Here is a 16,702-nt window from a genome sequence, read left to right as displayed (position 1 = left end):
GATGAAGGGATGTTTTTTCTCCTTTAAGGATTCAAATCAGGGGCTGATGAGTTTACTTCAGAAAGTGGCTCTTGGGTCAAAACAAGTGCATTGTGGAGGAGAAACTTTGGCACAAGTAGCTTTCGGGTCTCAAGGCAGAATTATTAAACAACCAGGGGACTATTTTTATCGATTTCACAGGCACATTTTATGTCCAATAATATATGCTTTTGATAAAGAGATTCTAAAATGTTTCGCAGTGCTCTTACTGTCCGTGAATAAATATTTGTAGAGTCCTTTGTGTATAAACATTATTAAATTCAGTCAGATGACTAGAATAAAGTATGGATAAAAAGCTAAAGAGCCATAGTTCATTTCCTTTGGTGCATAGAGCTCGAAGCCTTGCGAAACAGCAGGAGGGAGGCCGCCACCTACATGTGAATGTTTGTGTGTTTCTTCTATATCCCAATTTAAGGGATTCTGTGTGCACGATATTTGCATGATAGGTTTATTCTGCAGTCCAATTTCAGACAAATTTCCTGCCACACTCTTCTCTGTCTTTCGACACGACTGAACGCAATCTCCACCGTCACATAAATTCAAGGGGACAAGAAGGAGAGCAGACAGAGGAGTGACAGGATTTGGAAAGAAGGTTGATTTACATGCTCTATCAATTCGTTGGTTGCAGGGTGCCATGCATAATTCATTCATTTCATTGACTACTGGAGGATTTTATTAGACAACAGAGTGAAAACAAAAGATGACTTTTCATGAGTGTCATCAGTTTTTGTGTGTACAAAAAGAGCTCAGACACAGTGTTTGCTGTGCCCTCTTAGCGAGTGGCAATGTCAATGACTTGTCATGTTGACAAAGTGCAATAATATACAGTTAGCATTGAGGATTCAAGTTTAGTCAGAACGTGTTGGTGTTGCATACGGAGCTAAACCACGGTTTTCTAGAAGCCCCTGTGTGAAGACCCCTTCACTAAATATCCAGTGGACTGAAAATCCCTGCTACTATATGAAAAGGGTTTCTACGCAACATTACATGATGTACAGTATCTTGACATTGTGTTTTAAACTAATTGGCTGATAGGTCAAATATCTGCTAGACATGATTCTGTTCTACATCAATGAATGACAAATGTGAAACCCAAGTGTAAATGCAGCTTTAGGCCAGTGCATACTGATCAAAGGCAAGAGAATGTTACTGTAGCAGGCGAATAATGACATCCTGAAAAATGGTATCACGTCGGGAATACTAACCGTGACATTGACCAACCGTAGTTGGCAACTTGACATTTTCCAAATTAAAATCCGAATGAATCAATTACAAAAACACTTGTTCACAGGTATCAAACTCAAGGCCCGGGGGCCAGATCTGGCCCACCACATCATTTTATGTGGCCCGCGAAAGCAGCTCAAACATGTCAACTTCCATGATCCTTTCCAAAATGTCTTCCAAAATTTTAAATAGTCATATGTAACAAATAAAAGATATATTCTAAGCATTTTCTTGTTACCAAACCCCTCATGATAATAAATTAAACAATAGTTGAATCAACAGTTATTCTTGACTTCTTTGTATAGTTTCAGTCATAATGGCCCTCCAAGTGAAACGGTAACTAAAACTCATTTTTGGCCCCCGCCAAAAATGAATTTGACACCCCTGCTCTAGTCCATCTTTCCAGCAAGGAATATAGCTTTATAAAGCATGTGTTCAGTCGTCCAAACAAAAGGCAGTTTGTAGCAATATCTGTGCGTGGCTCTTAGCCCTGATAAATAAAACCGATGTAACACACCAAGTGAGATTCATTGAAATCGCTACATATGTTGGTTGTTTTCTCTGAAATCTTCTCAATTGTGGCTTGTCGTGCTACAACAATGGTAACCAGATATGACACAAGCCCCCCCCCCCCACCAATGTTAAGTTCATCTGGGTGTAAAATATTTAACATGACAACTAGAAATGACAATACTAGACAAAAAACATGATGACCTGTGCTCCACAACAAATACTAAAGGCTGACCAAAACTTCAGTCGGTTAACTACTTGACTTTTGGTAAGGAGATTTAAGCTACATTTCAAAAGTCAATCAGTCCAGAACAGGTCTCTGCAAACTTCCTCTACATGCCGCAAGAAGACAAAATGTTAACTTCACACTTCAGCACAGTTGTTGTTGTTTCTGTTTGTTTTAAAATACATAACTTAGCACATATCACAAAGACTAAAAGACAACCACCTGCTCTGTATTTCTGTCAGGTGTTTTCCTCATCCCTGTCTTAACAAACAATGGAGGATTATGAATCCGCAGCATTCATGCATGCTCCAAATCAAGTGCACAAAATTAAAGATGCATTGCGGCAAGTAAAAAAAAAGTGGGGAAAAAAGTATGAGTGAGGCGTTTGAGAACCAGTAGCTTTGAAAACTTACCCAAATGGTTTGTCTTGCAAATCAGTTAGATTTCGAGGAATGAGGAAAAAACCCCAACACAAAACAAAAACAAGACAAATTAGAGTTCCTTCCTGTCAGACTCCCCCACATTTCAGTTGGCTTGCTTTGAAGAGTCCCACCAAAAAGCATTTCGCTTCTCTAGCATTGATGTTGTCACTTTCAAGGCCCCGCTTGCGTCGTGCTTCCAAGACCAATTAAGACAATCTCTTTGCCGCTTCCTTTCTCTCACTCCCACGTGTGCATTAATTAGGAACTGACAGGAGTAGCTAGCTCTCAGCTAGCGCACAACAGGAGACTCAAGGACAACAAAGGCTATTCTTTCATTCATCAATGTCACGGCGAAATCAAAATGTGGTAATGGCTTCACTCCACAATCCATTTCAGCTCTGAAGGCAGTCAGGCGGAGTTTACTTGAACCTCCTAAAAGACGCTCCCTGTTGTTTAGAATGAACTTGCTAATTACCGGTATGGGTAACCTGGGGGCGGGTGTTTATGCCGAATGGAATTTGGTAATTAAAGGCTAGATTAATAGCTAACTTTTAACCCATTCCCTTTGGAGGTGAAGATGAGGTATTCCAAGACTTTGAAATAGAAATGTAGTATGTTTAGAAACCACCCAAGTGGATGTCAAATTCATCACCCAGTATCAAAGGTTAGCAAACAGGAATCCAATTTTGTTTTGCATCAACACAGATGAAGCACTATTTTCTGTAAAGTCAACGTTCTATTGATCTGGTACAATGTGTAAGGCATCGAAAATAACCTACTTTTGAGGTGAGAGTCTGACTTCCTATGTCTAAGAAAACTCTTAGTTACGGATTTCAGCTGCTCTTGGTGAGATAATGAGCTCCATAGGAGTGAGAGCACAGGTGCGAGGTTCCTAATTTGTGAACTTCCTCTCTGCGGGAAAGCTGGCAAACTCATCTTGCGCACAGAGTGGCTTGTAAGCCACGTCCAGGTACCCTCCTGGGGTGATTTCTGGTTCAACTGCATTAACAACTTGGGGCGCAGTACCAACGAGCAGAAATATGTCATACTCTGCTGAATTTTAAAAGTAAGGTCTGAACGAGAGCCAGAAGATGCTGAACGTGGCATCCGTCTAGCCGTCTATCCATACCCACGCTCAGCTTGGGAGGAGGGTACCAGGAATAGACAAAAATAAACAAATAACAAAAAAGGCATAAAGCTTATATATAGCTTATACGTAATATCGTAGTCAAAATGTTAATGCATAGGTTTTTATTCCGGGTGAAGGATATTCCTTTCCATGGAATTCCGGGGATGGGAATATTTACTGTATTAGAGCAGTGGTGCCCATTACGTCGATCCTGATCTACCGGTAGATCTAAGACAGGTCCCAAGTAGATCCGAGGAGTGTCGAGGAGAAAACAAACAAACAACCATTTGTGTGTCTTTGTACATGTTAGTAATATATTTTTTTGTGCTAATGTACGCTGCACCCTCATCATCCTATCAGTCTCATTTTCACCCAAAAATATTTAAAAAATCTAATAAAGCAGATAAATGTTGAATTTACGGTGGCGCGTGATTACGTCACCGGAAGTTGTTAGCGCTCAGCAGTCTGCAATTGCAGCTTGTGATCAGAGCTGTTGCGCTCTATCTTTTATCGTCATTATTCTCATTCAGAGTTTGCTTCGTGTACAATTCACCGAGGGCACGGGCAAAGAATAGGAATCTAGGAGGGCCCAGGGAAGCACTTTAAAACGGTACGTGTGAGCTACGATAGTTAACGGGCTGCAAAAGTGCATCGCATGCCTCAGTTTCAGGCTGTTTCTCATCATGGCGTGTGTGTGTGTGTGTGTGTGTGTGTGTGTGTGCGCGCGCGTGCCGGTAAGGGTAGATCCCAGGAGGTTAGTTAATCGAAAAGTAGATCTTCGGTCCAAAAGGTTTGGGCACCCCATGTTAATTAGAGGATCAAAATTCCTCATTCTGACCATTTAAAAAAATCACTCAGTTGTCCATGTGTTTTAGTGTGACATAGGCCAATGGAAAAAAAAAAAAACATGACTCTTTTGTGAAGATTCAAAAAGCACACGAAGCAAGTTTCATCTTCTCCGTGCTCGTGTGTCTCTATGCAGAGTAAAGTGTGTTACTTCAGTTAATTACCGGCTGGTGGACTTACTTTACAGAAATTTCCAGGAGATGGATGAGCACAGTTGCAAACAATACTCAAGTTTCAGACCTCTTCTGATTCATGAATTGGACTTTCAAATTTCAAACATACTGGTACACTAAACACAATGAAGCAATCAGAATTCCTATCCTCCTTTAGACCATAACATTTCAAATTTTAGAAACGGGTAAAAAAAAATAAATCAATAATAACAATAAGACTCAATGTCAAAGTTGAATACTCATACCTTTCCTCTAGAAGTTTATCTTTAAACATCCATCGCACATGTGGTGTTGGAAAACCTGTGGCCACGCAGGGCAACAAGACGCTGGCTCCCAGGACCTTGGTCACAGGCGCAGGCTGCACAAGGAACTCCAGCTTCCTTTCGTCTCCGGTTTCTGGAATGAGGGAAAAAAAGTAAAGTCTAGGTTATGGCAGGGGTTAATCTTGGAGTGAGTTACTGAGCCACAGCGCCATCGTTCAAATTAAGAGGCTCATCTGTCTTAAAACACTTCAAAAGCTCAGGTACCAGCCGCAGTTGTTCTTGACACCAGAACCGAGTGCTTGCATGAAAAATGTCCAAGTCGACCACTTGAAAGCAGTTAGCTCTCTGGAGCGTGACAACAAAAAAGAAATCTTCCCTGGAGCGCAACAAAAAAAATAATCTCCCATAACTCTAAGGGACAGCATTATATTGCATCGACCTGCAAAAACCACAAAGTCATGTTTGGCTTCTATCTGTGACCTCACCATTAGTTTGCAGTAGTTTTAATTAACTCACAAATTTTAAGTGCCACCAAATTTCCCCAAACTAATGCCCCCACTGAAAAACAAACAAAAAATGTTTACCTCCTTGTCACTTAAACATCTGATGAGAAAAAAAAGTCATATTTTCTTCATATACTTCTTTGATTACGCTCTCTGTTTTGAGGCAAGCTTTTGTCACCACGCACCGTGGAAGAGACAAAGAGATATACACCCCTCACTCTTGTTGAAGAATAATTTATGGCTTTTAATATCTTCTCTTTGCCGGCAGGAGCTTGGTGCCTAACAACTTAGGAAACAAATTGTGTGTGGGACGGGGGGGGAGATGAGACGAGACCGTGCCACAGAGGAATTCCCGACTTCTGAGGCTTTTTCTTATAAGATCCCCAAAAGCAACAACACTCTCACCAGCTGGGTACAGTTTTCATTAAAGACAATTCAGAGCCAACGTCATTTACCTCTGAAATTCGAACCAGCAGTAGTCACAGTGGGGGGGGGGGGGGGGGCAGAAAGAAAGAAACCTAAACACACATCTCTGTTTCTCGATGATGCTCCATGTTTTGGACATTTCAAAAGGACACACTGCTTCGGACAACATTAACAATGAATCATGAATGATTTGATGATTGCTCCCTGTGATTGATAACATTTCTATCGGAAAACCTATTGCAATTAAAAACCAACACATTGGACATTAAGAGAGAACAGACGTGTCAAAATGAATCATCAAGAAATAATCGATTATCAAATTCATCAACAACTCATTTAATCATTGAATGACTGTTTAGCTCTGTTCAGCCATTGCCAACTTAATATTGTGACGTGAACAAAAATGAGAGACATTTTGTTCACCACTTCTTTGTTTTGAAATGCCAGAAACAAATAAATAGAGACATATCGTCTATATAGCACAGCAAGGAAGACTCAAATCATACGGGAAATAGTGTTCTTTCTCTCTCCTTGCATTTCCTTGCATCTGGATCATTTGAGCACAACTGTGGCAATCAGGGCTGGCCTCTCCCGGAGTCGTTCATCATTTTAGTTGATTATGCGCAACATTCCCGACAATAGCGCGGGGAATTTGTTTAGAGTGAACAATTCAGCATCCACTATTTGAGAACTTCAGGGATGGCAATGGCTAGTGATGAAAAAAAGCGGAAAGGGGCATGGCCTGGACAGGGCGACCAATCACAACAAGAAAGACGCGTATCCGCGGAAAATTGCCATCCCTGGAATTTAGTAAATCAGGCTAAGTCTTCATGATGTGGTTGCTATAGAAATGTACAGCCAAAACAACAGTTTGTATAGGCTTTTACTTAAAATTTGTCAACGCAAAACAGCCCCAACATCGATGCTGGGCAACCACCTGATTGTTGACTCCACATAGTGTATACCTGACAGGATCTGGAGCTGTGCCTCTTCGCTGGACTTTGATGAGCCCACATTCTCCACCAAGCAACGGTAAAGACCAGAATCACTTTCTGTGGCGTTGCTGATCACCAAGGCAGCACTGGGTAGCTGGACCAGCCTCGAGTTGAGCTCCAGGGGCTGACGGTCTTTCTCCCAGCGGGTGAAGAGGACAAGGTCCGAGTTGACCTCACAAGCCATGACTTGGCTGTCACCTTGACGAACAATTGCAGGTGCTGGCTGGCTGGCGAACCTGGGCATTCCTTCAAAAGGGAGACAGAGACAAAGGTTGACATGAACAATATTTTCAAGTAAATCAAATATATCACAAACCATTGCAATTTCAAACATCATATTTATACTTTGCAATGACAGGTGCCCCCCCCCCCCCACCCCACCCCACCACCACCACTTGGAGCACAATGGCCTCTTACCTGAAATTTTAGGGACGGAATATGTGATATGTTAAGAATCACTACCGGAGCTGAATGTTCATTTCCTATTGGCATGGCCAATACGATTTTACAGTATCATTAGCATTAGCACTGGCGATGTTTTGAAAATGAAAAATGTCTTGTTTTCAAATACACCATGTGTGTTGTGTGTTTAAATTTACAGTCAACTCCAACTGGCGTGGCATGAAATAGCAAAGCATTCTGAGGGAGGGCGGAATCCTTTACATGACACGATACATTTAGGCACATTAATAGCTTTTCTTTGATTGTGATGTGGGCGGCCCGGTAGTCCAGTGGTTAGCACGTCGGCTTCACAGTGCAGAGGTACCGGGTTCGATTCCAGCTCCGGCCTCCCTGTGTGGAGTTTGCATGTTCTCCCCGGGCCTGCGTGGGTTTTCTCCGGGTGCTCCGGTTTCCTCCCACATTCCAAAAACATGCATGGCAGGCTGATTGGACGCTCTAAATTGTCCCTAGGTGTGAGTGTGAGCGTGGTTGGTTGTTCGTCTCTGTGTGCCCTGCGATTGGCTGGCAACTGATTCAGGGTGTCCCCCGCCTACTGCCCGAAGACGGCTGGGATAGGCTCCAGCACCCCCCGCGACCCTAGTGAGGATCAAGCGGTTCGGAAATTGGATGGATTGGATGATTGTGATGTTTTGATGCTCAAGAGAAGCCAAAATCATGATGAACTTTCAATGACTTGCCCAGCCAAACTGCAAATCCCAAGTCAAGTGGATTTGAGAGCAAAAATATTCACCAAAATGGTTAATATTTGTCACAGAACACCAGACACAGGCAAAGCTAATTTAATATGACAGTTTCCACGTGCCGTTGGCGCTTATCTCCAATTTCACCGCAGCATTAAATAATTATTTCAAGTGTTTGTTGCCAGTGATCTGAAACCAACACTCACAGGATAAGTTTCAAACAACTCCATGTGATGACTTTAATTACGGGGAATCTACAATATGTAAACTGCATTGGGTAATTAGGGGAGATGAGTAACAAGGCCGCTCCATCATCCATAAAAAGCTGAACTACAGGGACCTCTTTGGGGATAGCTGTGGTTTTGGAGTGTCTATTTTCATCACCATTTGTTTGTTTGGATGTTTGTTTGAAGGGCAAACACAATTGTATATTTTTAGAATTGATCATTACGTGGATTATTACAGTCATTAATGAAATCATTGGAAACAAATGTATGAATATATTCATTCATTCAGCGATTCTCAGGAAGGTCGCAGGTGTGCATGTTTTGTAAAAATGCTGTTTGGAGAGGTGAAAGACATGTTGAAGAGCGATGTAGTGCATGCACCTCCTCTCACCGAAACAGTGCCTCAAATCCCCCTGCCAAGACTGAGTCCGGGAGTAATCTCACTTGGAGAGTAAAACAACTAAAAAGTCCCCACAGCCAATCGGAGATTTAAGGTGCAACTGAACACATTACAGAGATCAGAGAACATATTCTTCATCAGATTAAATATTAGTTATATTTTTATCCTAACGAGATGAAAGGGTGGGTGAATAATACATAAGTAAGGGGGGAATTCTGTGGTGTTGATAATTTAATTTGATTTAAAATTTTCATCGCAATGATCCCAAGAATCTTGGTTTTAGCAGTTTTCTGAACTTTTGTCTTTGCTGGTTATGCTCGCAGCAGCCATAAGCTTAATGCTTCCTGGACACTGAACAGTACTGAGGTGCAGTCAAGGCTACGAGGGTTGAAAATTGTTTGTAATAATTGATAGGACCATATGAAGCACATTAGAAAGCTTGCTTGTTTTTCAGATTACTTCAGTGGAGGTGAATGTTTGACTCACTCATTTGTCTTCTTAACCAAGATATCTTGTGCTTTTTAACCATCCGATGTTAAGAGCAGCGGTCCGATTTCGGCAGCCAGGTGAGATGACAAAGTTATGAGTCTCAGGAATAGAGAAACTGAAATAGTTTGGCCCAAAGAGGCCTGCCATTTGAAAGATTGAGCTTGAAAACAAAGGTCTCAGCTCTAATAACCAGATACAAGCTTGGCTTTGTGTTGCGCTCGAGAGATGACATTTGGCCCAAAGCGCACACGGGGGGAGATGGCCCTGAAAGTCATTAGCAGACATGACAAGATGTTTTATTCTTGACAAAGAATGTGCTACCTTCTTCTACTAGCAGTGTGGACGCGACACTATTCTTTTTCGACACACACGAATGACTGCCTACTTCAATGAGTGTGACCCAAAATTTTAGTGCAGCCAACATCTTGGATGAGTGGGTTTACAATGAATACTAATTTGGTTCTAGACTCATTTCTTCCAAACGTTTTAATTCTAGCAGAGTAGACTTGTTAAAACATGCATGTATTGACGCGCGTACAGAGCGTGAAAATTAGACCAAGATCACAAGTGGTGACTTGAAGCCCATGTGGGGATGCATTTGAATGCTAGACGTGAACTGACACACTTAGCAGGCTCTATTCAAAATCTCATTACCCAAAATGCATACTAATACCAGAGCGAGACTTAATCCTTTGTCCTTCTACGCATATTTCTTCTAAATCAGTATGTGCCCATCCTATGATGTAACAGCCACCTATCATGAAGTAAATGTCTTACATTAATGTCTTGCTTTGTGTGTGTACGGGTCAGGGAAGGGCATTCGAGATGGGAAGTGGAGAGATTTGCTTGCAACACTATCAATTCCAATTCATCACAATTCCATTTAAATTGACTCGGCCGGGGCTTCGTATTCACCTTGGGTGTGCACTTGTGAAGTGCTTCAAAGAAAGCTCAATGTAACGGCGGTCAACATACAGCGATGTGTGGACTTGGTTACTCACAGAGGATTACGTTGGAATTATTTAATGGATTAAATCTGACATTGATGGTTTTAAATGAAAGATTCTCTCTAAAATAGAGTGTTCATCTACTGGCGACACCAGATGCTTTGAGGTGTTGTTCCTCTCATCTACCGACCCTTGCAGCACCTGGTTTACAGTCAAATAGTATGCGTGTAAATATCAATCATCTTGTAACATGATGACTGTCAAGTGCGCACTTAAATTTTGAGTAAATGTAAGCACACATGCACATCAACAGGCACTTAAAGTGCACAGTTCGGTCCCCGCTTCTGTGAAATAACACCTAGCACAGAATAACAATGAGAGGCTTAATGGAATATGCAGAGACATTCAAAGATCTCTTCTAGATTCAGTGCATTAGGAACCACCTTTGCCGAATAGTCGCCTTTCTCCAGGACACTCTAGATTCCATGTTACAAATGTGTTATTTTTGAAAATGATGAAAGAAATTGTCGCACAGTAGAGGTACAGAATCCTGGAGCTTCTAATGCGCAAGATTGGTTGAGTTGAAATGTTAATGAGCACGAAAATGTGAATTTTGCACTACATGTATAATAATTCCATCCATCTTCTAATCCACTTGTCCTCACAAAGGTCGTGGACTGGTTGGAGCCTATCCCAGCTGTCTTTGGGCAGAATGCATATACAGTACACCCACTGAACTGGTTGCCAGCCAATCGCAGGGCGCACATCGGCCAACAACCACTTACACACACCCACAATCACACTTAGGGACAATTCAGAGTGTTCCATTAACCTCCCATGCATGTTTTTGGAACTTCGGAGGAAACCGGAGGACCCGGAGAAAACCCACGCAGGCACAGGCAGAACATGCAAACCCCACACATGAAGGCCTGAGCCGGAATCGCACCCACGACCTCTGCGCTGTGAGGTTATTATTCAGAAGTAGGGAACAACCAAAATTGATTTTTTTGAGGCCGTTGACTCTTGGCATGAAAAATACTGATTCCCGATTAATCGGCCAATTAATTTGAGAAATATACAATGCTAAAATAACAATTATATCCCCCAGTACATTTCTATTGTTGTGAGTTATTTGCAGATTTTCAAGATTCGCTGGCTGGCCTGTTCCCTATTCCCTGTGAGGAACAGGGGTCAAATGTAAATAAGCTGCCCTTTTCCGGTTCTTGAATCCATTGCACCATACAATGGAACTAATCCAGGGGTCGGCAACCCAAAATGTTGAAAGAGCCGTATAGGACAAAAAACAAAAAAAAAACAAAACAAAAAACAAATGTCTGGAGCCGCAAAACATAAAAGCCTTCTATAAAACAATGAAGGAAACACATGCTGTATGTATGTTGGAGACTGGACTGTCTCAGAACGCCTGTCTTTGAACGCCTCTCGAGTCGAACGAGAAGAGAGAAGGCATGGAGTCGGACGCAGACGTGTCTGTGTTTGTCAAGGCTGTTAAAAGCATAAATAAAGTGTACGTTTTAAAAAACCAACGTCACAGGTCTCCTTTTTCGGAGCTGCAACATGTATCTATATCTATTAAACTATATTAGCCTACTATCAAAATCTTTTGCCATTTTCAAACATTTATTTATTAAGCTGCAGGGAGCCACTAGATGTCGCTAAAGAGCCGCATGCGGCTCTGGAGCCGCGTGTTGCCGACCCCCGAACTAATCAATGAATGGTATAGATTTATGTGGAACAAATAATGAGACCAGTGTAACTTGCGTACAACTGAATGGTTAGAGTACATAAAGGCATAAATAATCGCCATTTGACCGATTATTTTGGCCAATGTTTGAATCAACCAATTTAATTGGCGGGCCTACATTACAGTAACAGTGCTAGACTTGAGTCCAACTTTTGCAACACGTCCCACCCCTGCTAATGTGCGAACATATATGTTGTGATTTGACCTCGAACTGGTATAACCACAGTAATAACTTAACTTGCTTGAAACTTGAATTAAGACTTGACGCTTACCTCGGACTTGGACACATGACTTAGTTTCGCCGAAGCAAATATAAAGTGGAATAATGATAATAATGATAGAATTGTCTCATTAAATAGAGAAACAAGTGATTGCTGCAAAAGCCATTTTGCAATCATGAGCGATTCAAAGGTTGAAAAATCAAGATTCACATTGATGATAGCGGAAACAGTGCACCACAATTTTTCAGTGCCTCAAAGGGACTGAAATTACTATTACCACCACCCCATTATTTCCACCGCACCCCCCCCCAACCCCCGCTCTATTCAGTTCAACAAGTTCATAGACATTCCCTGGTGATTGGTAAAAGTCATTCTAGAAAGGCGGAGAAAAAAACAATAGCAGAAATTGAGCAACTGAAATTGAGGCCCTTCATGTCAGAAAAAAAAACCCTTAAAAATGAAATTACTAGCGATAATAAACCCTCCTCATCTGTCCTTTGACTTCTTTTATTGCACAGAGTCACAGTAGTGTGGACACAATCGCTCTCCTATTACGAGCGCAATGTTACACTGCACGGTATATTTTTCTGTGTGAGTGAGCTAATTCATGTTTCGTGAACCAAAAACTCTCTCTCAGTCAACGAGATGTAATAGCTATTTTAATGGTGTGGAAAAAGGCAAGTTCCAACACACTGTATAATTCCTTTGTACAATATGTTCATTGAGTTACTTCAGCTCGGCCTCTTTTTTGTTGCAGGCCCTTTTTGTACATGCTGTAGCATAAATGATAATTAATTCCATAATTGAAAATTTTCAAAGCTTCAGGGGAGACAATTTCTCAGGGCCTTATTTATTTCAGTCAAATTAACACTTTTTCAGGCTAAGGCAGTTAAAGCATTTATACCTTATCATTAATATTCAACAGATTTTCATGTTTAATTTTAATGGTTCTTAAATACAAAGGGAAATGTTATGCAATTATTCAGTAAGCTAGCGGTCTCTTCTGCACACTGTATGGGGTTGATTCTGTAGGACCAATACATTCTGTTATGAGGAACTTGGAAGAAGATATCATGTATCTGTTGGCAGGGAATGGAGGACAAAATCAGGCTGTAAACTAATTGGATCATTTTAATTAGCACCGTTCCAGTAAGCGCTGCTCAAATAGCCGAGTCTCATTCACACAGCAATAAAGGTGGCTAACCAGCAGAGGTGGGTGTGTCAGTAAAATTTGGTCGGTCCGTCATTCGTCAGCGCCCTGGACATCCATCCGTCATCATCAGTTTGTTATTGTTTCAAGCCGAAACAAACTAATCGTCAGTCGGTCAGACCGTCCCGTTATTTTAACCCTCCGTCACTAAATTTCACCGGTCTGCCAGTCCGTCTATCGTCAATCTATCAGTCCCCCCGAAAAAACCCCCTTCATAGTCCAACAGAAGACAAATCCCATTTGATTTTCATGTTAAATGGAGTCATGTTCTCCACTGGCCTGCGTGGGGTTTCTCCGGGTACTCCGGGTTTATCCCACATTCCGAAAAAATGCATGACATGCTAATTGGACATTCAAAATTGTCCCTAGGTGTGACTGCGGATGGTTGTTCATCTCTGTGTGCCCTGCGATTGGCTGGCAACTGGTTCAAGGTGTCCCCCGCCGACTGCTGACAGCTGGGATAGGCTGCAGGACGCCCCACGACCTTTGTGAGGATGTAGCAGTTCAGAAAATGGATGGATGGATGGTAAATGGAGTACACTAGATATTGGCATCATACGGTGACCACCTAAAGAGCTTTACACACATACGCACATTCACACAAACACTCTGTATCCCCCCTGTCGAACACGCACATGCCAAACAGGTGGGGCATGTTTCTGTCAGTCCGAAATGTACGGTCCGTCGATACATGACCTTGTTAGTGACAATTACACTGATGGATGAAAACCTACATCCATCAGTGCTTCGTCCATCTTTTTTTAAATTTCTCATCATTCATCAGCAAAACGGTCAGTGATGGACTGACGGACCTTCCGTCAGTACTGACAGAATGCCCACCTCTGTTCACCAGTTCACCATCTTCCAATTAAAAGGCAGCCAGAAGCCCCAAACTATAACCATAAAAGCAACAAAAAAAAGTATAGTATGTTTTTTAATATTCTACAACTGAGAAAGCCTTTTCTATTAATCATGATGTTCTGGTTCCTTGTGTTTAGCGCTAATTTTGTCTGAAAAGTGCATGTTTAATCATTCATAGAGCGCCCAATTAATGATTTAATGTAGAAAATAAACAGCAGAATATTAAGAGTGAATCATTAGTTACAGCTTTAACCAATTAAAAATGATGAGATGCAAGAGAAACAGTTAGGAATTAACTATTGGCACAAAATTGCCAAATCATAGATCTAGAATAAACTGTGGAAAATTCACACAAAGCATTATTAAAGCTATTTAACCAAATATATGATCAGCACGGTCCTGTTAAAGAATACACACAAAAAATGTAAATATAATAACTCTGTGGATCACAAAGGGATTACTGAAAAAACAAAAATGTTAAACACTGAATTTGTGAGACTGAAAACGGAAGAATTACAAGGACAAGTTAGAAAAACAATTAAAGGAAAATATTAGGAGATAACAAAAAATAATATTAAAGGAATGTGGAGTATATCAAACAGGATCATACGATCTAAGTCCCCACTAAATTGTTACCCTGATTACGTCATTAAAATGGATGATGTAATTTGTAGTAGGACCAAAATGGCTCGTGTTTTTAATTATTTTTTTGTCAGCATCAGACTCGATTTAGCAGAAAAAAAATCTAAGATCCAGGGACAGTTGGAATGACTATGGATCTTTTGTTCGAGAGAAATCCTGACTCACTACTTTTCACTGCAGTGGAAGAAAAAGAAACTTAAAAGATGTAAAAACAAAAAGTCAATGGATTAGAATGATACAGCTATGACAATAATGGAAGAAATCATTGAAGGGATTTCAAAACCACTCACATGTATTTGCTATGCATCATTTCAGACTAGTACATTTTCACACAAAACTAGTGTTTGGTCCTTGGATCTTGTTTGTGTGGATTTGTAACGATGGTATATTCTGTGAGTGTCTTGATTATTTTATATAACCACTGAGCTGGTTCATGATCATTATTATGGTCGTATTATTTTGACCATGGATGAAGAATAAGAGAGATCAATTAAGGAAAAAAAAACTGAGAAAGCATGGAATTTTAATAAGTCAAGACCTCTGCCCACTTCCTTTTTAACATGGAATACTTTTTTTGGGGCACTTTGGCTCATTTTGCGTGTTTGTTGTTGTTGCTGTTATTATTTTCACAGTTTTAATTGTTGTTCATAATTTTCATTGTTTTTGTTTTCTTCATGTTTAAAATAAATATCCACTCATTCTTCATGCTCAAATAAAAATGAATTCAGTTTTTTCTCCTGTGCTGTCACAAACAAAGCTGAAAAGCAAAAAAAACATTCAGTCTTAAACCGCAAAAAAATAAAAATAAAAAAATAGACCATGCCACATCCCACCTTTGCCCTGTATTATTACTCGCAATAATAATAATAATAAAAAAGACTTCAGGCTTTCTGGATAACAGAAAAGAGATTCCCCTGTCTGTCAAATTCAGTCGGGATGATTATGAAACATTTTCTTGGAGGGTTTGTTCATGTTCTTTGCAGCTGTGTTTGACAAGAATCCCACAGCATCATTTGCCTCTCCAAGAAGGACTTTGATTTGTATGAGTTTGTGATGTGGCTAGATAGTCGAGGAAATGGAGTATTTTAGAAAGAAATACTCGACAGACTGGCTTGATTGCTTCTCATATTTTACAGCATGAGACAAACCCCCACTGGGACTATCGATGTCAAACTATAGTTCTTAGGATTGCAACAAAAACTGATTTGAATCGGTAAGTCAGTTCTGCTTTAAAATATGAGTGCAACAAAATTAAAACGCTTCCACATTAAAATCTATTTGAATCATATCACACCCATATCAAGATATGTTTTCAATCATCTTTAATTGGCCAAATGCACACGCCGAGTAGTTTTGGCATGAGGGATTTAACATCCAAAAGTCACAATGTGATATTATCAAAATATGAACCTCATGATACGATAATTATCCAAATATTGTGAGAGGTTGGCGATACAGAATTTTTTTTTTTTTTGTATTTGTACATCACAGCAGTGACAAAGCACTAGGCTTAGCTCGTTTATTTTCATGTGTTCCAATTGGTTCAGTGGCGCACATTATCATTGTCCATGTCGTTCGTCCACAATGCTGTATTCGGCTGAAGCGGGTGAAAAGTCATGACTGAAATGTGCTGCTTCTAAATACCTTAATATTGACGACAGCGATATCAATTTCTTTTTATTTTAATATCGTGAGATAGCTGTGATCGTTACATCCCTCTATGGTATAGTAGAACAGTTGCTGCAGACTATATACCGGTAAAGTTTAGTTACACTTTTATTTATTTCACAAATGGTACAAACAATAACAGCAACAAAAACTATGGCTCAAGTTTTTTTTTCTAAAATGTGTTTATGTATTTTTTTCCAGCCTCTTGCAATTCAACATGTGCATTGCATAGAATGCTACCAAGACAATTAATTTTTTATTGCTGGTTCCCTTAATATACGTAAATAAAACAATATAAAATAATTATGAATGTTGCATTTCAATTTATCACTGAGGTAGTTTATTATGCATAATGCCAAACAATAACACTTACTGTA

General features: G+C 40.4%; 1 protein-coding gene across 2 annotated transcripts in view; it reads right to left on the bottom strand.

The window, feature by feature from the left end:
• The window catches only part of neo1a (neogenin 1a), a 155,716-nt gene that overhangs the window by 65,003 nt on the left and 74,011 nt on the right, over positions 1-16,702 (bottom strand). For both annotated transcript variants that reach the window (XM_086106542.1, XM_086106543.1), the window contains exons 3-4: positions 6,727-7,002; positions 4,815-4,965 (exon numbers count right to left, since the gene is read on the bottom strand). In XM_086106542.1, coding sequence (XP_085962668.1) covers positions 4,815-4,965; positions 6,727-7,002 — 427 coding nt within the window. The remainder of the gene's footprint in view (positions 1-4,814; positions 4,966-6,726; positions 7,003-16,702) is intronic.

This window comes from Hippocampus guttulatus, chromosome 3 (assembly GCF_054856545.1).
Source record: "Hippocampus guttulatus isolate MCC_2025c chromosome 3, RoL_Hgut_1.0, whole genome shotgun sequence".
NCBI classification, from domain to species: Eukaryota; Metazoa; Chordata; class Actinopteri; order Syngnathiformes; family Syngnathidae; genus Hippocampus; species Hippocampus guttulatus.
This window is presented reverse-complemented; position numbering and strand designations above follow the sequence as displayed.